This window comes from Chiloscyllium plagiosum, unplaced genomic scaffold (genome assembly GCF_037043375.1).
Source record: "Chiloscyllium plagiosum isolate Xiang-an unplaced genomic scaffold, Cpla_swu_hap1 HiC_scaffold_9, whole genome shotgun sequence".
NCBI classification, from domain to species: Eukaryota; Metazoa; Chordata; class Chondrichthyes; order Orectolobiformes; family Hemiscylliidae; genus Chiloscyllium; species Chiloscyllium plagiosum.
In genome coordinates this window covers 45,069,557-45,095,831 of record NW_028270147.1, presented here as the reverse complement: position 1 = coordinate 45,095,831, position 26,275 = coordinate 45,069,557, and the positions used below count along the sequence as shown (strand labels likewise).

At 38.2% G+C, this 26,275-nt stretch overlaps 1 protein-coding gene across 3 annotated transcripts in view; it reads left to right on the top strand.

The window, feature by feature from the left end:
• The window catches only part of LOC122554720 (importin-13), a 232,020-nt gene that overhangs the window by 159,436 nt on the left and 46,309 nt on the right, over positions 1 to 26,275 (top strand). For all 3 annotated transcript variants that reach the window (XM_087990587.1, XM_087990586.1, XM_087990588.1), the window contains 4 exons: positions 14,621 to 14,764; positions 14,935 to 15,015; positions 21,748 to 21,885; positions 24,121 to 24,217. In XM_087990587.1, coding sequence (XP_087846713.1) covers positions 14,621 to 14,764; positions 14,935 to 15,015; positions 21,748 to 21,885; positions 24,121 to 24,217 — 460 coding nt within the window. The remainder of the gene's footprint in view (positions 1 to 14,620; positions 14,765 to 14,934; positions 15,016 to 21,747; positions 21,886 to 24,120; positions 24,218 to 26,275) is intronic.

Sequence of the window (26,275 nt, the reverse complement as noted above, 5' to 3'; positions counted from 1 at the left end):
CTAAAACCACTTGCCTTGCCTTGTTCCAAACAAACTTTTTAAAAATAACGACAAATTGCGCATGTGAGCATCTTTAATCTTAACATGCTCAAAGTAGTTTTTGAACAATAACAAAGACCTCTATTTCAGATGTGTAAATGCATTCCATTCAGTTTATTGATATTTTGAATATCATTTTGATTCACAATTCTGTCTGTTTATGATTAGCTGCAGCAGTTTAAGCTAAATAAGTTGAATTCTGTTCCCTCTACATGTTTTGAAGTTTTTTTCATTAAAAATGTCATCTGAAGGCCTTGGTCATAGCAACAAGTTCTAGCGAAGCTATGTTAACTCGTCCATTTTAGAAGTGGTCTTGATCTGTTACACACTGCTAACTATTGTTAGTTGTCCCTGATACAATGGCAGATTAAAAATTGAAAGGTAAGGAAAGTAAATGCCTCTTGAGATTATTTATTAACGTTATTCAAAAAGTGCTTTATTCTGAAATGCAACCCAGAGAAATTAAGATACATCACTGCAAAATGAAGTATTATCCGTTTTATTGGATCAAATCTAACCAATATCTAGAATATTTAAATTGTAACATTAAAATTTAATAAACTGTCTTCTGTTGCAGTCATTGCAGAGGTGTTTTCTTCATACTATGAAGCATCATATGTTTGGCGGTTTTGCTTTTTTTTAAATACCAAGGTGGTGATGAAGTCAATGTTACAACACACAGGAGGCCATTCAGCCTGTTGTATTTGTCCCTTTGCTCCAAATGAGTCATTCACATAGTGCCATTTCTCTAAGTTCATAACCCTGCACATTTTTCTTTTTCAGATAGTAATTCAATTCCTTTTTGAATTCCTCAATCAAACCTAATTTTACAGCGCACACGAGAAGCATATTCCAGATCTGAACCATTCACTACATGAGAAAAAGTTCATCCTTTTGTCTCAGTCATTTCTTTTGCAAGTAATTTAAGTCTATGCTGTCTCATTCTTGAATCGTCCATCAGAGGGAACAGATTTTTCCATCTGCTTTTGTCCACATTCCTCATGATTTTAAATAAATCTATCCGATCTCCTCTCCAGCATTTCTGCTCCAAGGTAGTGATCCCACTTCTCCAAAGTAAGTGAAATTCCTCATCTCTGGAGCCATTCTTTGAATCTTTTCTGCATTCTCTCCAGTGCCTTTGTATTGTCTGAAGTGTGGTGCCCTTAATTAAATGCAATACTCCATTTTAGGTTAAAGCAGTATTTTACAGAAATTTAATACAGGGCTTCCCAAAGTGGGGGTCAGAACCCCAAGTAGGCTCCCAAGCTAAACTTTTGAGGTAAAAATGTCTGAGATAATAACAGCTGCTGTAAAGTTTGATCCATGTTATAACAGTTGTGCTACTGCTCTAAGGTTGTCTGTTCACCCAAATTGGCCATGAGTGTTTTCATGCCTCAAAATGGGATCACAGTGGGAAGAAATTTGAGAAACACTGATTTATCACAATCCCCATGTACAATGTCCCAATAGCTAGTAGATAAAGCTAGAAATGTCAAAAGTGATAAGACAGAGTTTTAAAGACTCTGAATATGGATGTGTGCAGCATTCCTAATACAGTGAATAAATTGTTGATCGAAATAAATGTATGTAACCTACAAAATGGCTACAAGAACATGGATATAAGGTGATCAAGACTGAGAGCTCAATATTGAAGTAACTGACATTCGAAAAAGGCAAGAAGTTAGGAGAAAGTGGTAGCTATGTTAATTAAGGATATTATTAACAGCATTCCATCTAATTTTATTTCCTTCTCACCTCTGAGGTCCGTGCATGGCAATGACATTTAAAACCGCTAGTCCATTTTGGGAATAGCGTTGGCATGCGCAGACCCTCAGATTGGCTGCACAGTCATGCAGTCATCTAGTACAGTATTAAGACTTGACCTTTGCTTGAAAGAGCAAGACAGAATCTGTGTTTTTTTTGAGGTAAGGAATAGGACAACTTAAGAGGTCATTGGGAATAGTTTATAGATCCCCCCCCCCCTCCCGAAAATAAAAGTTAAATGGAGCATGTAAGAAAAGTATTGTAATAATTAATGGTGACTTTAATGGAGATTTAAATTGGACAAATCAAATTAGCAAAGTCAGTCTTGAAAACTGATTCCTAGTGTATTCAGAGCAGTTTTCTACAGCCGGATATTATAGAGCCTACAAGGGAGCAGATTATTTCTAGAGCTGGTAATGAGCAATATTTGTAACCTCACAGTAAAATAACCTCTCTGTGACAGTAACCATAACATGATAGAATTTCATATTCAGTCTGAAGCAGAAAAATGTGGGTCTAAGGCTGCTGTCTTAAATCTGAATAAAGATAATTGTAACAACATGAAGGCTGAGCTAGCTTGTGACATTATAGCCTTCAGAACTTTAAATGTTCATAGACTGAATGAATTAAAAAAAACTCACACACAGCAATAACTCTGTCTATATGGAATAAACAGTTAAGGAACAATGACAAACTGTACACAGCAACTTAAGAAATTTGCCATCTCTTTGTGAGATTACATAACTTAAACTGCTTTGACGCTTGCTAAACAGGATGCTTTATGAACACAAAGAACATGGATTGTCCTGCAGAAGAATTTAAGGAGTTAATCACTGGAAAGTTCTGTTTTTGAATAGACATTCAATGCCAAATATAACAAGAAACAAAGAAATTACCTTTGATAAGGAAGCAGTTGCAGTCTTGTAGTAACCCGGATAAGTGACTCTAAAGAAACTATTAATGTATCACCTCCGACTGAAGGATGAAAATCTGTATAAGAATACTACTTTTCCCTACAATGTATTTTGATCATGATTGGATAATTAATTTTTTGATTACAACAATATGTAAACAACATTTTATACAATTTCAGAATAATCTCCCTGTTCTTAAACGCTATGCCTGAGCTAGTGAAGGGAGGGGTACTAATCTTTCAAAACTCCTTAGATTTGGAAAATTTGGGATTGGAAAATTGCTGTTGTGACACTTGTTCAAAAAAGGTGGTTTGGGAGAGGTCAACATGAAACTGATGCATATCGATAGGTTAGCTTGTCATTGGGGAAATGCTAGTATATTGTAAAGAATGTAATAGAGCATTTATTAATACTTAATACAATTATGGAAACTCAGCCTTGCTTCATGAAGGACAAATTATGCCTGACAAATTTATTAGAATTCTTTGAGGAGATAGCAAGCAGGAAAGATGTAGGGGACCAGTAAATGTAATGTATTTGGATTTCTAGATGGTTTTCAATAAGGTACTGCATGCACGACTAGTTAGTAAGTCTCTAGCAAGCTGGGAACAGCAGGGGCCGGGGAAAGTATTTTCAGGATGTCAACCTGTATCTAGTGGAGTATCACAGGAATCAGTGCTGGGGTCACAATTATTTAGAATATACATTCATGACTTGGATAAGGGAAGTGAATGTGCAATCACCAGGTTTGTGGGTAAGTTAAAAATAGGTGGGAAAGCAACTTGTGAGGGTGAACACGGAGTCAACAGAGGGATATTGACAGGTTTAGTGAATGAGCAGGTACTTGTCAGATGGAATATGGTATCGGAAAATATGAGATTATGGACTTTGGCAGGAAGAATAGATGACTTTAACATTATTTAAATTGAGAATGACTGCAGAAAACGACACTATAGAGGGACTTTGAGAGTTCTCGTGCATGAATCATAAAATAAAGCATATAACTTCTTTGGGTAATGGGAGGGCAAGTGGAATATTGAGTTTTATTTCTAGAGGAAGGGAGTGTAAACAGAGGGAAGTTTTGCTAAAGCTATATAAGGCATTGGTTAGACTGTACCTGGAATATTGTACACCGTTTTGGTCCCCTTATCTAAACAAAGATATACTGGCATTGAAGTCCATGAAGATTTACTTGATTGATCCCACTCATATGGGGGCCTGTATTTCCTGGAAGTCAGATGACCTAATTGAATAATGTCAGATTCTTAGGAGGTTTGACTGGTTTGATGCTGAGAGGTTGATTTCCCTTGAGGAATGAAAGACCAGAGGGCATAATCTCAGTAAAGGGTCACCCATTTAAGATCATGATGAGGAGGAATTTTTCTGAGGATAGTGAATCTGTGGAATTCTTTACCACAGCAAGCTGTCCCGTCTGTGTTTTTAAAAAAAAAAGTTTAAGGCTGAGAATAGACAGATTTTTAATTGAAAGGAATCAATGATTATGATAAAAGGCAATAAAGTGGAGTTGATTGTCAGATCAACCATGATCTCATTGAATAGCAGAGCAGATTTGAAGGGGCAAATAGTCGTCTTCTACACCTATGTCTTATGGTCTTTATAGTCTCTTATTGGTTGGGGAGTGTCATGTGGTCACGCTGGTCAGCTTGCTGTCATAATTTAAATCAGCCATCAATAGTCAGGGGTAGCGCATAGCCCTCTCTGTTGATCATATCTGTGCTAGAAAATTTTTGCACATTTTGTTAGCATTGGGTTTAATTTTATAAGTTAAATGTATGTTGCTTTATTGAAACGGAAGCAGGAATTGCAGAAGAGGCTCAGTGGGTCTGGCAATATCTGTGGAGAGAAAGCAGTGTTAACATTTCAAGTACAGTGACCCTTCAGTTCTGAATTTACTCCTCTTTCTGCGGATGCTGCCAGACCTGCTGAGTTTATCCAGCAATTCCTAGTTTTTTTTTGCATCTGTGTTTTGTTATACTTGCTTTATTAATTTCTTTTATGTATGTTTGTAAGCATATGATACTTTATTTATTTCTTTTATGTGAGTTTTTAATACATAAGAAACAAACGAGAGGCGAAAGTAGAAATTGGGCTGCTCCAAATTGATGCAGGAAGGGTAAGTGCTGGGAGATCAGGAAGTAGCTGAAGAACTTAATAAATACTTTGTGTCAGTCTTCACTGTGGAAGTCATGAGTAATATCCCAACAATTAAGGAGAGTCAAGGGACAGAATTGAGTATGGTAGCCATTACAAAAGAGAGAGTGCTAAAAAAAGCTGAAAAGTCTAAAAATTGATCCATCTCCTGGCCCAGATGAGCTACATCTAGAGTTCTGAAGGAGTAGCTGAAGAAATAGCAGAGCCGTTAGTTGTAATCTTTCAAAAGTCACTGGAGTCAGGGAAAGTCCCAGATGATTGAAAATCATTGTTGTAACCCCCCTTGTTCAAGAAAGGATCAAGACGAAAGATGGAAAATTATAGGCCGATCGGTTGTAGGTAAAATTCTAGAATCCATCAATAAGGATGAAATTTCTAAATTCTTGGAAGTGCAGGGTCGGATTAGAACAAGTCAGCATGGATTTAGTAAGGGGAGGTTTTTCCTGATAAACCTGTTAGAATTATTTGAAGAGGTAACATGTAGGTTAGACCAGGGAAACCGAGTGGATGTTATCTATCTAGACTTCCTAAAGAACTTTTATAAGGTGTCTCACAGGAGGCTGCTGAGCAAGGTGAGGGCCCATGGTGTTCGAGGTGAGCTACTGCCGTGGATTGGGGATTGGCTGTTTGACAGAAGGCAGAGAGTTGGGATTAAAGGTTATTTTTGGGAATGGCAGCTAGTGACAAGTGGTGTCCCACAGGGTTCAGTGTTGGGGCCCCAGCTGTTCACTTTATATATTAATGATCTGGATAAAGGGACTGGGAGCATTCCGGTGAAGTTTGCCAATGATACAAAGTTAGGCAGACAGGCAGGTAGTTCTGAGGAGGTGGGGAGGCTGCAGAAAGATTAGATAGTTTCGGAGAGTGGTCCAAGAAATGGCTGATGGAATTCAATGTGAGCAAATGCGAGGTCTTACACTTTGGAAAAAAGAATACAGGCATGGATTATTTTCTAAACTGAGAAAATTCATAAAGCCATAGTGCAAAGGGATCTGGGAGTGCTAGTCCAGGATTCTCTAAAGATTGATTTGTAGGTTGAGTCCTTGATTAAGAAAGCAAATGTAATGTTGTCATTTATCTCAAGAAGGTTGGAATATAAAAGCAGCAATGTGCTACTGAGTCTTTATAAAGCTCTGGTTAGGCTCCGTTTAGAATACTGTGTCCAGTTTTGGGCCCCACACCTCAGGAAGGACATACTGGCACTGGAGCTAGACCTAACGTACAATGAATGGCTGAGGATCCTGGGATTGTATTCATTAGCGTTTAGAAGGTTGAGGGGAGATCTAATAGAAACTTACAAGAAAGAGTGGACGCTGGGAATTTGATTCCGTCAGGCGGGGATACTCGGACCCGTGGGCACAGCTTTAGATTTAGAGGGGGTCAATTTAGAAAGGAAACGAGGAGACATTTCTTTAGCCAGAGTGTGGTGAGCCTGTGAAATTCATTGCCACGGAGCGCAGTGGAGGCCAGGACGTTAAATGTCTTCAAGGCAGCGATTGATAAATTCTTAATCTCGCAAGGAATTAAGGGATATGGGGAAAGTGCAGGTAAGTGGTGTTGAAATGCCCATCAGCCATGATTGAATGGCAGAGTGCACTCGGTTGGCCAAATGGCCTTACTTCCACTCCTATGTTTTATGGACTTATGGTCTTATGGAGTAGGCTGAGGCTGTTTTTCCTGGAGGGTCAGAGGCTGAGGGGTGATCTTATAGAGGTTTATAAAAACATGAGGGGCATGGATGGGGTAAATAGACAAGATTTTTTTCCCTGGGGTGGGGGAGTTCAGAGGGCATAGGTTTAGGGTGAGAAGGGAAAAGTTTAAAAGGGACCTAAAGGGCACTTTTTTCACACACAGGGTGGTGCATGTATGGAATAATCTGCCAGAGGAAGTGGTGGAGGCTGGTACAATTACAACATTTAAATGGCATCTGGTTGGGTATATGAGTAGGAAGGATTCAGGGGGATATTAGTCGAGAGTGTGGTGCTGGAAAAGAACAGCAGGTCAGGCAGCATCTGACGAGTAGGAGAATCGACGTTTCGAGCAAAAGCCCTTCGTCAGGAGTTTGTATTACACTTGGAAGCAGTTGAGCCAAATGGCATGTTTTCAAATTTTAATCTTATGTTATCTACATAATTGCTATGAATGTGCTGGTGATAAAGTAACTGAATGCACCAATAATAGAAGCAAGAAAAGTGACTGCAATTTCAATGAACAACAATGCTTTATGTTACAAATACCACTTATGATATTAATGACATTTACCACCTACCTAATTTTTCACAAGTATTTTAATAAATAAGAAAAGTCAGATTATTTCATAACATTATATTTGATGAGTGATCCACTTCAGAATTTAGGTGACTATGGTAATTGAACTTTGCCAGAGTGCCTAACGGTATCATCCATAATGTCAAAAGCTTCATTTTATTTATTTTGGCAAATAAGGTTAATGAGAATTTAGAGGGATTCTACAAATTAAGGACAAAAGGGTAACTGTGGAGAGATTAGCAAGGCTGCCTATGTGTGGAACTGCGGGAGATAGGATAGATATTAACTAATTTTATTTTAATGTTTACTGTCGAGAAGGGTATGGAAGATAGAGAACATGCAGAAATAGCAATGTCTTGAAAAATGTCCATGTTACAGAGGTGGTATGCTGGATGTCTTTAAACACAAACTTGGATAAACCCTTAGGCCTTGATCCAGTATACCCTATAACTCTGTGGAAGGTACAGAAGTGATTGCTGAGCCCCTTGTCGAGATTTATATCATCAATAGCCACAGGTGAGGTGCTAGACGACTGGAGACTGGCTAACATGGTGCCACTACTTAATAAAGGTGGTAAGGAAATCCCAGGGAACCATAGACCGGTGAGCCTGGCATTGGTGGTGGGCAAGTTATTGGAGGGAATCCTGAAGGAATTGGAAAGCCAAGGACTGATTAGGGATAGTTAACATGGCTTTGTGTCTAAGAAATCATGTCTCATGAAATTGGTAGAATTTTTGACGAAGTAACAAAGAGGATTAATAAGGGCAGAGCAGTGGATGTGATCTATATGGACTTCAATAAGACATTCAACAAGGTTCCTCATGGTAGACTGCCTAGCAAGGTTAGATCCCATTGAACAGCAGGAGACCTAGCTATTTGGAAACAGAACTGGCTTGATGGTGGAGGAGGGTTGCTTTATAGACTGGAGGCCTGTGACCAATGGTGTGCCACAAGGATTTGTGCTGGGTCCACTACTTTTCATCATTTATATAAATGATTTGGATGTGAACATAGGAGGTATAGTTAGTAAGTTTGCACTTCACACCAAAATTGGAGGTGTAGTGGACAGCGAAGAAGGTTACCTCAGTACAGTGGGATCTTGATCAGATGGACCAGTGGGCTGAGGAGTGGCAGATGGAGTTTAATTTTAGATAAATGTGAGGTGCTGCATTTTGGAAAGGCAAATCAGGGCAGGACGTCTGCACCTTAATGGTAAGATCCTGGAGAGTGTTGCTGAACAAAGAGACCTTGGAGTTCAAGTTCATAGTTCCTTGGAAGTGAAGTCATAGATAGTTAGAATAGCGAAGAAGGCGTTTGCTATGCTTGCCTTTCATTGAATTAAGTATAGGAGTTGGGAGGTCATGTTGTCGGTGTACAGAACATTGGTTAGGCTACTTTCGAAATACTATGTACAATTCTGGTCTCCCTGTTGTAGGAAAGATGCTGTGAAACTTGAAAGGGTTCAGGAAAGATTTACAAGGATGTCGTCAGGTTTGGCGGGTTAGAGCTATAGGAAGAGGCTGAATAGACTGGGGCTGTTTTTCCCTGGAGCGTCAGAAGCTGAAGGGTGACCTTATAGAGGTTTATAAAATCATGAGGGGCATGGATAGGGTAAATAGACAAGGTCTTTTCCCCAGAGTGGGAACCCCAAAACTAGAGGGCATAGTTTTAAGGTGAGAGGGGAAAGATTTAAACGGGATCTAAGAGGCTGCTACTTTTCAGGCAAAGGGTGGTGCATGTATAAATGAGCTGCCAGAGGAAGTGGAGGAGGCTGGTACAATTACAACATTTAAAAGGCATCTGGATGGGTATATGAATAAGAAGGTTTAGAGGGATATGGGCTAAATGCTGGCAAATGGGACTAGATTAATTTAGGATATCTGCTCGGCATGGACGTGATGTGGTCTGTTTCCATATTGTATATCTCTGACTCTAAGTGTTAGATCCTTTGAAACAAACTCCTGACCATGTTTTCCATATAACGTCCTGTTATCTCTCCAGTTTGTCTTGACATAATATAAACATAAATTGATACTATTTCCTTTGCTACATGCTCAAATTTGATGCATTTTCATAATTAAGTCGTGATAGAGATGATTTTAAGCAAGTTTTCATAATTATAGAATGATGCTTTCTGTGCATGAAGTATGTGTAATCTGAGAAGAGAATAGAACATTAATGATTGAAGCTACATTGCAGATTTCATGCTGTTCAGAAGACAGTTTGTTAAAAGCAAACTATAGCCTTATGCTGAAACGTGTCATTGCAGTTACTTTACATCTTCATTCTTGGTAGTTTTCACTGTTATTTAGTCTACCCTTTTGTTGCCAGCTCTCTGTCTTATAAATGCTGACTGTTTGCTTCCTTTGATGAATCCTCATTAACTGTATAAAAGAACGTCAGTATGAAGTCTACACTTGTCACCGTTGCCTTGTAATTTAATGGCAATGACTAGCTGGATATAGATTTACTAAACCAAGAACTTGTCACTATGATGAGGGATTTGTTTATGGTTGCGTTATACGTGTGACTTTTCTCTTTGCAGAAGGCTGACAAACTTCTGATTTTCCTACAGTTAACGGGTAAGTCCTTTTGAGAGCAGAGGTGGCTGAGACAATTGGTTTTTTTCCAAATGCCAACTTTTAAGTTGTGCATGAACCTATTCATGATCTTGGCTCTTATTAAATCACTTGTTCATTTGGGAATTGGCAAATTTCGACAGATGCTAATTTTAAATTTAGTCCATTTTTCTTATTACATGTATAAGATTGTATTATAATTTGTTCAATGTTCTAAACTTGATTTCCATATTTGTCTCAAAAAGGAAAATACTTTGAAGGAATGCATTGAATTCAAAGCTGTAAATTCTGCTACCTTGAGCATCACTTTCAGCTCTCCTATTCATTTAAACATCATGCTTGCAAAAATTTACGGGTGACATATAAGTGAGATGGGCTTCACGTGCTCAACGGAATTACTTAAAAATGTACATTTTAATCCTATTCTTTGTTTTGGATTTGACATATAGCTCCTGCACAGTTCTTCCTTCGTGCTGCTTAGTTTCTGAAGTTCAAAACACAGCATCATAAACATGACTTTTTTTTAAAAAAAGAGGGGTGACTTTGAGTAGTTACTCCTTGGAAATATTTTTGGACGGAAATGGCATTTGGCTCCTAGTAATTGAATTGGCATGGTATGGTAGCTGGTCTTTTAGTCACATTGGATGTAAGTTACATTGGATGTAAAAGTATGTATCCAAGGAATGCAATCATGCAGCTAGATGATGTTGATAAGATTATTCACTTATTTTTGGGTTAATTCAGTTTGCAAGTACTTGGATTTGGGGATTCTGAAGTAAGCAAAGTGAGCACAAGCTAAGAGAGATAATTCAGTAACTGAGAATCTGATACAAACTTGGTCAATTTTGTAAATCTCTCTCAAATCTTGCACGATTGGATCTGCTGCCTGCCTGAGTCCTGCCAGACTCGCAGGATCCAACTCCTGGGTACTGACCTCATTAATAACCATCTTCTGTTATCTGTTCAAACGTTTTGCTCTTCCCCGATGATGAAGCATCTGTAGAACCTTTTTAATCAGGGTCTAATCTTCAGTTAACTACCAGATCTGGCCTCGCAAATAAGCAGAAGGCTGTTTGATTTGTTTTTCTTTTAACATGAGCTGTTACCCATAGTCCAAAAGTCATCATTAGCTCTCAGCTATAGAGTCATAAAATCATACAGTACAGAAAAAGACCCTTCAGTCCAACCCGTCCATACCGACCAAGTTTCACAAACTAAGTTAGTCCCATTCGCCTGCATTTGGCCCGTATCCCTCTAAACCTTTCCTATTCATGTGTGTGTCCAAATGTCTCAAATTTGTAACTATACCTGCATCAACCACTTCCTCTGGCAGTCCATTCCACCCTGTGTGTGAGAAAGTTGACTCTCTGGTCCCTTTTTTTAAAAATCTTAACTTCCACCTGCAAAATATCCCCTAGTTTTGAACTCTCCCACCCGGGGGGAAAGACCTTTGCTATTCACTTTATCTATGCTCCTCATGGTTTTATAAATTTCTATCAGGTTCCTCAACCTGTTATGCTCCGGTGAAAAAAGTCCCAGTCGATCCAGCTTCTGATAAGTCTCGGCAATATCCTTGTAAATTTTTTCTGAAAGGCCTCCAATTTAATAATATCCTTCCTTTGCAGAACGAAGAGAAATATATATAGTACTCCGAAAGTGGCCTCGCTAAAGTCCTATACAACCACAGCATAATGTCCCAACTCCTATACCAAATGGTCTGAGCAATGAAGGAGAGTATGCTATATACCTTCTTAACCACCCTGTCAACCTGTGACACAATGTTTAAAGAATTATGTACCTGAACCCCTAGGTCTCTCTGTTCAATAACACTACCCAGGGCCTTACTATTAATCTTACAAGTCCTGCCCTTATTCATTTTACCAAATGCAATAAACTGCATTTATCCAAATTCCCAGTTCACAGCTCCAAACCAAAGTTGATAAAAGAATAAAATAAAATGAAATGTCAGTGAGGGCTCTAACTCTAAATAGGTGTTCGCTTATGTGCTGAGACTGAAGAAATTGAATTTTATTGAAATTCTAGATAATGTATAAAATATTAAAATCTTGCATTTTTGTAGATTTCCAACCACCATTTTCTGTTATGAATTTTTACCTCCACATGGCATTGCAAACACAATGCTGTAGCTTGACGTCCTTCCATTGGTGCTGTAGCACCTCAATTTTATATGTCCCAAAAGCCAAATATCATATGGAAATGGCTAAATTGTATCTATATGCTTAATTGAAATGGTTCCATAATTTGAAATCTGGTTTATCCCAATCTTACATGGTTCTGCTTATGCTGTGTTCTGCCATATGTGATTGACTAGCAGTGTATTAACTCCATGAGTTAGCAAAACTGTCATCATTCTAGCCTTTACTTTCCATGGACTGATATATTGGGAATTAAAGTTTACCTGGAAAGGCTTTGTTAATTTATTTCAATCTGCTGTAATATAGATTACAAATGTAGTGTTCCCTATGACAAACAGTGAGAAAGACTTTGTGAATCAGGTTTCAAAAGATTCTCACCAGTTGTCTTCCCTCTGTTCCTGGATGTTTAGAATCTCCACTCATACCAGATACAAAGCATCTATTTCATTTGAAGTAGCCTTTATTTATACCTGAGGCAAATGTTGGTTTAACCAGCAAGGTCTTACAGCCATGCTTCATCCTGCTCACACTGCTATTAGAGGTTTACTATGTCTTGGAAAAATTGAAGCCCTGGATATATCCACTATCAAATGCAGGGATATGGATTTCAGTTTTAGCAACATCATGATGCCTTAGCTGAAATTGGCTACTTCAACATAGTAAATAAATGTTAGAGATGGTAGAGGAGAGTTATGTATCCATGGTATATGCATGTGCTGTGTAACTTATTTTTGTGGTTATCATTTCACTTATGGGACTTGGATGTCACTGCCTGGCCAGATTGTTTGCCCGTCCCCAGCTGCCCTTGAATGGAGTGGCTTACTGGGTCATTTCAAAGGGCAGTTGAGAGTCAACTATGTTGCTTTGGGTCCAGAGTTACATGAAGGCCGGCATCCTTCCCTAAAAGAGCCAAATAGATTTCTCCCAGCAATTGACAGCAGTTTCATGGTCATCAGTAGATTGTTAATGAGATTTTTTTAAATTGAATTCAGATTCAACCATCTACTGTGGCAGGATTTGAACCAGGTCCCCAGAACATTAGCTGAGTTTTTGGATCAGTAGTCTAATGATAATACACCAGGTTCAATTTTTAAGGGACAAGGGATTTTTAAGATTTTACGTACTAAATTGTGTTAAGGTAAATATTGTATAAACATTCTCAGCAATCCAGGCAGGTACATTCTTAACACCTCATCTAGTAAATCTGATTGAGAGCAATACTAGCAATTTTCATGATGGGTTGTTATCTGTATCGAACAACTTTAGTATGAGGTGTACTGCAAGTGTTGCAATCATGCTTGGTTACAAATGTTACTATTGACAGGTTGAAAGCATCTGATCAAATTGTAAGCATGTTGTTCAAATGAAATGGCATTCATTCAATTTCTAAGTCATTGGCAGTTTAAGATTTAACTTGGTGTTTGTAATTTTATAGATAATTTAGATATTTTTGAACAATGTGGAACTGAAAATGCTCTCCAAGTGACTGCCTGTGCAAATGGACAATTTATAAGCTAATTTTTAAGTGGTAAAATAATGAGTGTTTATAACTGAGTGAATTATGAGAGTGAACGTATGGGCTTGAGTGTAAATTGAGGTTTATATATGTAGGTGTATTTTGCCTCTCAGGAACAAGTAAGTGAACTACTGTTTTGGTGTCAATAAGTGTGTAATGTTGGGGGAAAAAATGCATTAAATGAATCTTGGTTTGCTGCCTCCCAGTTCTAATGTTCTATTATAGTCTCATTTTAGTTTGAAATAAAATCAGGTGCAAATGTATTAGGATTTAGTGTGTAGCTGGAGATAATTCTGTTATATGGCGCCTGGCATAGCGAGGTTAGAAAATGAGACTTCAGTAACAAAAGCCTCATTAATTAACAGAAAATAAAATGATGACTGGTACTCTTGTGGCTAAATTAACTGACAAAAATGGCTGGTTTCCATTCTACTTGCCTGCTATCTAGATTTCATACCACATTCTTCATAAACTGTTTTATAGTAGGAGGAATTGTTGACCTAAAATGGCTGGCTGCACAACCTTGTCTTTGGTTGTGAATATGCACATCAACGGAAGTAATTTTTTAACTTGGTCTACTGCACCCAAATTTTTTACATTACTTTCAAAAAGTAAGCTACTCTTTCAAAATTGAGATGCTGCTGGGGAAAGGTTCTTTACTTATGTCTATCCTTAAAAACAAAAATCATCATTTTTACTTCACTTCTTTGTCCGTTCTCTTATCTTCTGCCTTTTCAGGATCATGGACTTTCTTTGTGATTTTCCTCAATTTACATTTATGTTTTCCTGTATCTAGTTTTGTTGGCCAATAAGTAGGTATATTTTTTTAAATCTTTTTTATAATTAGTTTGACTCTTTTTTCAGTAACTTGTATCATTGTTGCACTATGTAATTTTAAACAGCTTCTTGAATTTTTTAAAACTTTTCTTGTGTAACTTGTGTAATAAAGTATTGCTAATTTTGTTTTATGTAAACAAATTTGTTTCAGTAAAAGTAATTATTTCAAATTAATCACTGTCATTTTTATTTGTATTAGATTTATTTATTTATGTACCTACCGTGATAATTATTCTCATGTTAATTATTATGAATTGTTATGGCCATTATGAACATACTTAAGTTTTGATGCTGTAAGTATCGATCATTTAAGTTGCTCATAATTCTGTTCTGTTTTCATGCAATTATAGCTTTGTTTTTGACCTTCCCTTGCAGCCAAATCCATCAAATAAACTAGCAATAATACATATTTTGGGTCTGTTGTCCAATTTGTTCACCACATTGGATATCAGTCACCATGACGATGAGCCAGAAGGCACTGAAGCAAAGAAAAAACCCACCTTGCAAGGACCCAACCCTGTAAGTACTACCAGTGGTACTAACATGGGATTCTCATGGCTTGAACTTAGTTTTTTTAGAAGTTGAATGATGTTTATGTTGCCAGGAACATATTTATGGGGGAAGTTTCTGTTTTGTAAAGTTGCTTTGACATTCAAAAGCAACTATTAAAGGTGATGATTTCTCGACAGGTTGTGGTGGTCCTCCAACAGGTCTTCCAACTCATACAGAAAGTGTTGTCTAAATGGCTGAATGATGCTCAGGTTGTTGAGGTAAGATTGACTATTAAAATACATCTGGCACTTCTATAACTTGTTGATTTCATTTTTGAATTAAAATTGTCTTCCTTCTCAATGCATAGTTTAGCTTTTTAATGGAAAAGAAATTGGGAAACCAATTACTTTGCTCAGTCACTTTCGAGTGTTCAGGAAAGTGATTGTCATACTTTTTGTGAGCAACGTCTGACCTTCAGTACATGCGTACATGACATTACAGTTTCAATGCGCTTCATAAAGTTGCGATGTGGGTTAGTATCTGATTCATGATCACTGTCAGTCACTACAACAACAACTTATATTTATGTAACACAGTTGCCAAAAAAATCCAAGCCTCTTCTGAGGTATAATCACATTTTTTAAAGAAACCATGCCAATAAGACAAATAAGGTAGTTGAAATGGCAACCAAAAACTTGATCAAAGAGGTGCGCATTAAAGAAATGCTTGAAAGGGAGAGAGCAAGAAGAGATCCAGAAAAGTTCAGATAGAGCCTGTGCCTTACTACTTGAGGCACACCTTGTAATAATGGAGTGAAGTGCAAGATGGCACAATAAGATCAGAGTCAAGAGATTGTGTAGGTTTGGAGGAGGCTACAGAAATGAGGGCCACCTTTTCACCAATCTCCTGAGCACCTTTTCCTGATACCACCACCTTTGGTGATACAGCAGAGATGCCAATTTTTGTAATCTTAGAAAAGGATTGAAAATTTCAGGATTTGCTGTGTGCTATTGGTTAAAAGTTCAGCTATGAGGCTGGGATAAGGGTGGGAATCTGGTTGCTGAAACTGGGGAAAGGGAGAGAGAATGTGGGCCAACAGCCACTGGAGGTGGTGAGGCAACTTGAGTCAGGAATAGGACAAGGCAAGAGTTGGTCCTCAAAGCCAGTGATTTTCTTGGTATGAAGTAGCAAGCTGTTAAAGGATTATTCAGCTGTCCAGTCAGAAGGCTTCGGCTTGTGTTTATGTTCAGTTTATTTTTGGGTAATATTTATTTATTTATTTTATTTTTATTTACATTGATCAGAAAATATTGGGATATATTCACAATGAGAGAGATTCTCTTGTGTATTAGAAGTTAGAAGAAATAAGGTTTGGGAACTCTTAATAGTCATTTGCTGAAGAGATTTAAAACACTCTCTCAGCATTTAAATTTGGAGGAAAAGGGAATTACAACTTTCCCTGGAGAGACTATAAAATGAACTGCTTCTTGAGTATATTGATTGACAGCCCACCTGGTGTAGCTTAGCAAAAGCTTCTTATCTGTTCAGTAGGCTTCATTATCTGGAGATGAAATAGTTTGTTCTGATAACAGTTGCCATTTTGAATCCTTGGTTCTATTTCAAAATTTTCAGAACCGCTTATGTCAGGTGATGTGTGGACAGTTAGGTTAAAGTGGTAATTAAAGAGTGTTCATCTTTATAGTTGGTGATCGACATTTGTTTATAGCAAACTGAGCATTTCTAGGAATTGAACATTTTCTAGCATGGAATTTTACCCTGAGAATTACTTCAATAATCTAATAGATTCATATAATACAGAAGAAACTCTTTGGCACATTGAGTCTGTATGACATAACTACCACTAAAAGTGTGCAAATCCCAATTCGTTTCTTTGAATATCATGATATGTGATGTACGCTTCCAAATAGCTTTTTAAAGGTTCAGAGTGAAAAAGTGTGGCACTGCAAAAGCATAGCAGGTCAGGCAGCATTTGAGGAGCAGGAGAGTCTGCAGTCCTCACTTTTCTCCTAATGTTTTTAAAGGTTGTAAGGTTTAAAGCCTCCACTACCTTTCCAGATTCCTACCACCCGCTAAGTGAAAAGGTTTTTTCCTAAATCCCCTCTGAAACTCCTGTCCCTTTCCCTAAAACTATGCCGTCTCATGACTTGCCCCTCAACCAAGGAGAACAGTTGCTCTTGCTTCATCCTGTCATACCCTTCATAATCTTACACACCTCAATCATGTCTCCCCCCCCTTAGTCTTCTCTGATCTTAATAAAACAGTCTTAAACCTACCTTCTAGCTCAACTTCTCTATTCGGACTCAACATCCTGGTGAACCAACTCTATACACCCTCTGGTGCGATCACATCCTTCCTGTAGTGTAGTAACCAGAGCTGCACACAGTTCTCTAGTTACAGCCTGATCACTGATCTGTACAGCTTAAACATTACCTCCTTGCTTTTATGCTGTAATGCCATGATTGATGAAAACAAATGTCCCATATGTTATCTTAACTATCCTACTCACGTGACTTCAGAGATTTGTGAATAATTACCCTGAGATCTCTCTGTTCCTCCAAACTGCTTAGTATCCTGCCGTTCATTAAATACTCCCTCATCTTGTTTCTTTTTCCAAAGTGCATCACCTCACCCTTATCATGGTTAAATACCATCTGGTGCTGGTCTGCCCATCTGACAAACCCCTTTCCCAATCTTTGTCATCTGCAAATTTGCTTAACAATCCCCCCATGTTTTTCATCTGTGTCATTTATGTACGTAAAACAATAAGGGTCCCAATCCTGAACCTTGAAGTACACTGCAGGACTCCAACCTCCAGTCACTCAAGCAGCCTTCTACCATTACCCTTTGTGTCCAATTATTAAGCCAATTTCTGATCTATCTTGCCAAGTTTCCCTCAATTCTGTGTGCCTTAACCTTCTCAATCAGTCTCCCATGTCAAAAAGCTTTGTAAAATCTATGTAAACATCTACTGAACTTCTCTCATCTACACACTTAATCAACTTCTGAGAAAGTTCTAACAAAGTTGTCAGGCATGACGTCCCTCTGACAAAGCCATGTTGGCGATCCCTAATTAACCCATGCCTTTTCAAGTGGGTATTAATTAGTTCTTTCAGAATTTTCTCTAATCGTTTCCTTACCACTGTCATGACACTCGCAGGTCTGTAATTTCCTGGTTCATTTCTACTGACTCTCCTAAAAAAGTAGAAGCACATTTGCCATCCAACAGTCCTCTGGCAAGCCCCCTGCCTCCACTCTCTGCCAGAAAGGCATTAAAAATTTGTCAGAGCCCCTGCAGTTTCCTGCCTCAGTAGCTTGTGATGCTTTAAGTTTTCCAACATGATCTTCCAACCGCCACCCTTGTATGATGATTCAACCTAAAGTTTCTGTTTTGAATGTGTGAAGTGGTTTCATTTCGGTAGGAAGGACACAGACACATTACAAAATAGAATACATTTCTAAAAGGGTGCAGGAGCGGAGATTCCTGAGTGAGTGACTCTGTGAATAAGTCATTGAAAATAGCAGGGCTGGTTGAGAAAGCAGTTAAGCTTACAGAATCCTAGGCTTTATTAATATGAAAGTAACAAGGTAATGTTAAATTTGCATTGGAAATGTGAACTTGTTCATTTTGGAAGGGACAGCAAAAGAACAGTATTATTTAAATGGACAAAAACTGCAGAAAGCTGAAACACACAAAACACTGATAGCTATTACACAAGTGTAGCTGGTGAATAAAAATAAAGGGACCCGATGAAGGGCTTATGCCCGAAACGTCGGCTTTTCTGCTCCTTGGATGCTGTCTAACCTGCAGAACTTTTCCAGTGCCACACTTTTCGACTTTGATCTCCAGCATCTGCAGTCCTCACTTTCTCCTAAGAATGAAGGGGCATTAATTCAAGACTGAGATGAGGAGAAATTCCTTCTCTTGGGATTGCAAGTCTTTGGAACTTGCCACAGCACTGGAGGGGCAGAGTTCTTGTGTATATTTAAGGCTGAGATGGATAGATTCTTGATCAGTAGGGGAAAACACCAGAAAGTGGACATGAGTGTCTGATCAGCCATGATCCTGTTAAGGGGCCAAAAGACCTATTCCTGTTCTTATTTCTTATGATGTTATAGTTATACTGACTTGCCCTCAGCTTGAGTATTGTATGCAGTTCTGGGTGACAGTTTAGGAAAGAAATGAAGAATATTGGAGAGAGTGCATAAAAATTAATGAAAATGATTCCACAGAAGAGGAATTTTAGTAATGTGGTTAGATTGGACATGTTGTGACTGTGTTCCTAGGGGAAGGGAGGATTAGAGAAGAAATTTAACACGGGTATTCAAATTTTGCTAGAACAGATAGGGAAAAACTGTTCCCATTCACAGAAGGTTCTTGAAGAGGGCACTAAATTAAGATAATTGGCAAAAGAAGCAACAGTGGTTTGGGGAAAAAAATTCATTCAGCAGGTGTTGGTATCTGTAATGAAACTCATCTGTAAAGATGGAGGTAATTTCAGTCAAGGCATTTAAGTGTAATTTGGATTGTTACCTATAAAGGGTTACAAGGAGGAGGAGGAGAGACATTAGTAGATTTCCCCAGCGGGCATCCATTCTATAAAGTGTGTGTGTGTGTGTATATATATACACACATATATGCAGAAGGAATAATGTTGGGTCAACATGAATGTGTGCTCTGACATTTTGAAAAGCTTTGCAGATGAGCCAGTGCAGACAGACTGATTCTGTGGCCTCTCTTTATAGGGCCACCTTCTACTCTGTTATTGAAGCGGTGAGCAGGTCCTTCTTTAATTAATGCTGGGATAATGGACAGGATTTTTTTGAAAAATGTTTTGTGAGTTGTTTTCAAATGCACTAGAATGATGCACCTGGTCTGTTACTTTTATCCAGGTAGCTTTTCAAATAAATTGCAGGTATTTGCCTCCACTCCCACACTGAGCATCAAATTCCAGGTGCCCTGTTTCAAAGTTTTCCCACATAATCCCTCTAATCTTTCTACCAATCACCTTAAATTGATGTTACCTGTTAATTGACATCTTCATTAGGGGACTAAGTCTTCACTGTCTACTTCGCTTAGATGCTTCATAATTTTGTATATCTCAGTAGGACACTCCTCGGCTGCTATTGTTCTAAGAAAACCACCCTAGCCAATATGATCTTTTCTCAGCTGCAGTTTTCAAAGCTTAGCCACATTCTTTGTAAATCTCTTTTGTACTCTGTCCAGAACAATTATGTCCTGTCTGACCAGAACTGTGTACACTACCCCAATTAACCAATATTTTATGCAGTTCTAGCATCCCTTTTTAAAAAATTTTATACTTCATCCAGTAAAGGAAAATGTTCCATATACTTTATTTACCATCTTTATTTTACCTGTCTTGCCTTGTTTAAGGACCTGTGAGCATGAACTCCCAAGGTATCTTTGTCTCCCTACCCAACTCAATAACATCCCATTTATTCTGTATTTCCCAGCTTTGTTTACCCTTCCCAAATATATTACCTCACATTCTCCTGATGGATCTCCATTTTTCACTTCCTTCCTCCCACTTGACTCAAACCAACTGAACTCTTTCTGGAGTTGACAGCCATCCTTTTCATCACTAACCATATGGCCAGTTTTTATTTTGGGCTGCACAATTCACAATCATGCCTGCCACATCTAAGTCCAAATCATTAATATATAAAACAGACAGCAAGGGCCCCAAAGTGGAGTGTCATTGGACACCACTTCTCATTTGCAAAAACATTTGTCAACCATTTGTTTCCTGTTGCTGAGCCAATTTTGGATCCAACTCGTCATATTCCCCTGTATCCACTGGGCCATAATTTTTCTGACTGGTCTGCCACTTGGGGCTTTATCAACTGGCTTCTTAAAATCCATGGACAATATCCACTGCACTACCCTCATGAATCCTCTCTGTTATTTCCTCAAAAAATTCAGTTGTTAGTAAAACATGACCTTCTGTAAATGAGAACATGTTGACTAACCCTGACTAATCCATGCCTTCCAAGTGACACTTTTTTCTTTTTCTGAATTGATTCCAATAATTACCCCATCACTGAAATCAGACAAATTGAGCTAATATTATTTGTCTTACCATTCACATCTTTTCCAAAAAATGGTACAGTGTATGCAGACGTCCAATCCTCTGGTACCTTGTCTGTATCTAATGACAATGTGAAGGTGCTAGTGTTGAACTGTGGTGGACCTGTTGAACTATAACCTGGGATCGTGTGATTTTTGACTGTATCCAGTGAGGATTAGAAAATGATCCATGGAACATCCACAGTTGCTCTTCTTTAATCCAATCACATACTGTTGGCACTAAATGTCAGTGGGCGGAAGTGGATACTGCAAATGCTGGAGATCAGAGTCAAGATTAGAATAGTGCTGGAAAAGCATTGCAGGTCAGGCAGCATCCGAGGAGCAGGAAAATCGACGTTTCGGGCAAAAGCCCTTCATTTCTGATCTTCATTTTAATCTTGATTAAATGGAAGTGCCCTATTGTGTGCTGCAGTTGGGAGTAGAAGTTAATTAATTTATTTTTGGACTGAATGAATGAGAGATGTATTTAAAATACATCTAGCATCTAAAAGTATAGACTTTAGGAGTGCGCATCTTATAAAATTTACAGACTTCTTAAAAATAAGAATCTTAATCCTGAAGGTTAAATATGATGAGGACTGTTTTAAAAACAACATTTAAGTGGAAGAGCAACTTGGATAAGTAGAAACCAGATAAGGTTTAATGCAAAGAAAAGTGAGGCAGTACGTTTTAGATCAAGTGAAGGGATGGTGATTGGTTGGCAAAGTTAGGAAAACTTCATTTGATAAACTCTAGGCCAAAGTCTCATTTAATAAAAACTGGTATCATTGTTGGCTGAGAGTATTTGAGACCTACAGTTTCCTGTGGTGAATTAAAAATAACTTGATAACCTTTTTATTACGATCTTTGGTATTAAGATTTCTTTCATTTTTTTTCATTCCAGGCTGTTTGTGCAATTTTTGAAAAGTCTGTGAAGACGCTTTTGGATGATTTTGCTCCCATGATTCCGCAGCTTTCAGAAATGCTGGGTCAGATGTACAGTACTATTCCACAGGCATCTGCGTTGGAATTAACACGACAGGTAGAATCCATGTTATTGTTTCAAATAAAATTCTTCCATTGAATGAACTGAATGATCTTTCTCTTGTATTGTGAAGGAAGGAAAATATTCATTTTAAATTGGTGTTTTAACAAAATTTAACAGTTACAGAAATGTAAACATTTACAGAAGTGCACTTCTAATGGGGTAGAGATTGTCCAGTTCATTCTGATCATATGAAGTACTTGCTACTTAATTATTTTAGTTTATATGTGGGTTAAAACCAACAGCAAGGCACAGCTTCAATCCCTGATCCTTGCTGATTTATGTGACTTGCAAATGTGTAGCAGCAGACATTTTTCAGAATGGACTCTAATTTGAGCTGGGAAAAGGAAAAGTTGGTCAAGGTTTTGCATTCACTTACTATTCAGTAACCTACTTCAAATTGCATAGATGCAGTTTTAAGTGAGTACATTAGACTCACCTGAGATGTTCCTATTATTTAAATTCACAATGGATAAAGATTACTAGAGAGAAACATTCAATTGCTGGTGCCCATGAAGCTATACCCAACATATGCAGGAAAAGAAGGAGCAAAACCTGAAAAATGATTTACTGATAACAGTAGCCTAATCAAGAAGCTGTCTAGTCATAATTAGGTTTACAAACTTATCTACTTGATATAAATTTTGCATTTGTGAGATGGTGCACCTTAGAAATAATTTGCATCACCATTCACAAACCCAATTTAAAAGTTTCCAAAGAGCAAAAGTTGTGATTTGCAAAAATATCATTGTTTGCTGGTGAACTTGATGATCCCACTAACTAAACTGCCCAAAAGTCATTTCTGTTTAGTAAACAAGTAGGAAAAGCGACGAAATATCACAAACTAAACAAGCAAATCATCAAACATTATTCTCTACCTCCTTTAATAGCCGTATTTGCGTTTAGCTAGCCAAGTCTATGGATCTATAAATTACATTTATACAAGTAATAAAGCAAGTTTCATCCCTTTCAGTGTGGATAAGTCCTCTGTGGTACGGATTGGTTTTGAAACTCCAGCCATGCATGAATATGATTAAAGGTTACAGACCAAGAGAAGGACTTTGGAGTTGTAACTAATCAATCATAAAAATTTACAGATGGATTGTGACCGTTAGGAAGACCATTAGAAGTACTGGAGATGATTTGGTTGTATTTCCTGGACATTACAGTGTAATATCACTGCGCTTAGACTTTGAACACTTAAATGTTAAAACACATTATACTTAGTCTTGAGAGCACCATACCAAAGTCTATTGTCGCCAATTTTTATCCCCTCCGCTAGAGTTTTTCTTTATTGATTCATGGGATGTGGTTGCTACTAATTGTCCAACCTTAGTGCCCCTTGATAAGGTAATGGTGAGCCACCACCTTGACTGCTGTAGGTAATTCACAATGGCATTGAGGAGGATATTGCAGGATTTTGACCCAGCAACATTGAAGGAACAAAGGTACATTTCCAAATCAGGATGGTGGGTGGTTTGGAGAGGAACTTGCTAGTGGTAGACCCTTTGAAGGTGGACTGAGGGACACTTTGTTAGATGAAACCAAATGCAAACTGTTCAAGTTGCTGTCAGTACACAGTAACTGTTCTGATGGGATTCACTCAACAATTTTGCATTTTTATAATGTGCTGGTGTATTCCATAGAAACCTAATCAAAGTAAGTGAAGAATCTGAAGAGAATCTCAAAGCATCTATAGACACCGATGACTGTTATCGAAGCCAATGGAATGATTTAAGGAAAATGGACATGCAAGAGGCATAACTGGAGAGTTGCTGGGATTACAAAAAAATGTAGGGCTAGAGGAGTTCAGAGATGGGGAGATGCACTTTGCTATACAAATCCAGCTTTTTATTTCAGTACTGCATGGGAAATGCTCACAAAATTTGGAAATGTTACAGGCCTACGTGTGTTCATTTTCCCTTTGGAATATAATGTAGCCTGGTAAAATTGTAAAGTTTTATGCTAACCCCACACCTCATGCACAGCTAGGATAGTCCACGTGTCTAGAAAATGAAGAATCTCAATTTCAATCGCTCTGTGCTAACTCCAGTTTGTGCAGTAAGTTTAATTGCTTCCCGGCTGATATTTCCAACATTACTTCTCCACAGTGGTGGCTGCAATGTTCTTTTGTTTAGGGGTTGATGATTGTTTTTGTGTTTTTCTCACCTTTTTTTATTTTTAAATGTTATTCTAGTTGTCTAAAGTTATTTGGATTCTTGTGTTTTTCAGCTGGTGCATATATTTGCCAATGATCCAACTCACTTTGTCCCTGTAAAGGCTCTATTCCTTCTTGTTACTTCTGTGACCCTCTCTATTTTCCAACAAGGTAAGTGATCATTCTTTTAAATATTGGTCAGTTGGAAATTCTAATGGGTACTAAATTTCTTTTGTGATTGAGTGTGAGCTATACAGTTCCAAGTACTGGCTTCTCAGTACCTATGATGCTCAGTGAGGTTTTGATTCTGACAGTAATGAGGAACTGCAAAGAAAGAAAAACTTCTAATATCTAATTTCAAATGAAAAAGTGACTTTTTATAATCTAGATTCAAAATGTAAATGAATGGCTGTTGGAAAACCACCTGTGTTAGTCACGTTCTATGACACTAATTTGTGCCTGACATTTGTAGTTATCATTAATAGATAGTGGACTGTATTAAGAAGAGAAGCTGACGTATACACTCAGCAGTTTGTGTTTTAAATTGGGAATTTATGTATGCAACTGCATACATAAGTTGAAAATGATGTGGAGGAGCCAGTCTTGGATTGGGGTGGACAAAGTTAAAAATCGCACAACACCAGGTTGTAGTCAAGAGTGTTGGTGCTGGACGATTCTCCTGCTCCTCGGATGCTGTCTGATCTGCGCTTTTCCTGCGTCACACTCTCCACTCTGATCTCCAGCATCTGCAGTCCTCACTTTCTTCCAATACCAGGTTATAGTCCAATAGATTTATTTGGAAGCACTAGCTTTTGGAGCGCAGTTCCTTCATCAGTTGTGAAGCAGGACCATGAGACACAGAACTTATAGCAAAAGATTACAGCGTCATGCAACTGAAATGATATATTGAACAAACCTAGATTATTGTTAAGTCTTTCACCTTTCTGTTCATTAATATGTAAATCCCAGGATGACTTTTAAGTCACATTCTTTATTCTTTAAAAAAGGTGACAACTCAGCTCAGTGCATTAAAGGTGAGAGGTTGGAGTCTGTCTCTATCCCAGTCTTGAGTCAGACTGGTTCTATTTCTAAAGTAGGAATTTATAAAATGTTATATGGATTGACAGCCTGCAAATTGTGCACTTTTTGGGCCAAGTAGAATGTATCCGCAAATATAATTCTGCAAATACAAATGCACCCCATAGATTGTGTGTGTGCTCATTCATGTGTGAGAGAGAGTGAGTTTGTGCGTGTTAGGGAGGCTGTGTTTGCATATATGGAAGCTTGATAAAGTGTTTGTGTGTGAGAGGATGGGTAAGCATGTAGGGCAGGAATCTTCTGTGGCTATCCCCATTTCAAACAAGTATGCTACTTTTGGAAAATGTAGCTGGTGATAGACTCTCAGGGGAACGTAGCAGAAACAACCATGTTTCTGGTATCAAGACAGGCTATAATATAATGAGGGGTATGTCAGGTTCCAGGCAATCAATTGTGATAGGCAGCTCTCTAATTAGAGGCACAGACGGACATTTGCGCGGCCAGCAGCGAAAAATCAGAATGGTGTGTTGCCTCCCTGGTGCCAGGATCAAGGATATTTCAGAGAGGGTGCAGAATATTCTCAAAGGGGAGTGGGACCAATAGGAGGTCATCATATGCATTGGAACCAATGACATAGGAAGGGAAAAGGATGAGATTCTGTAGGGAGAATATAGAAAGTTAGGCAGGAATTTAAAAAGGTCCTGGAGGGTAGTAATATTTGGATTACTCCGTGCTGCAAGCTATTGAGGGAAGGAATAGGAGGATAAAGCAGGTGAATGTGTGGCTGAGGAACTGGTGCAGGGAAGAAAGATTCACATTTTTGGATCACTGGAATATCTTCTGGGATAAAAGTGACCTGTATAAGAAGGATGGATCGCACCTGAATTGGAAGAGACTAATATACTGGCAGGGAGATTTATTAGAGCTGCTTGGGAAGATTTAAATTAGTGAGGTGGGTGTAGTGGTGGGACCCTGGGAAATAGTGAAGAAAGAGATCAATCTGAGATTGGTATGTTCAGGAATGAGAGCAAGCCAAACAGTTATGGCTGTACTTAGGGAGAATATTCCCGGGAATACATCCAGGGACGTTAATTGAGAGGAACTGAGAAATAAGAAAGGGATGATCACCTTTTTGGGATTGTATTGTAGACCTCCTAATAGTCAGAGGGGAATTGAGAAACAAATTTCTAA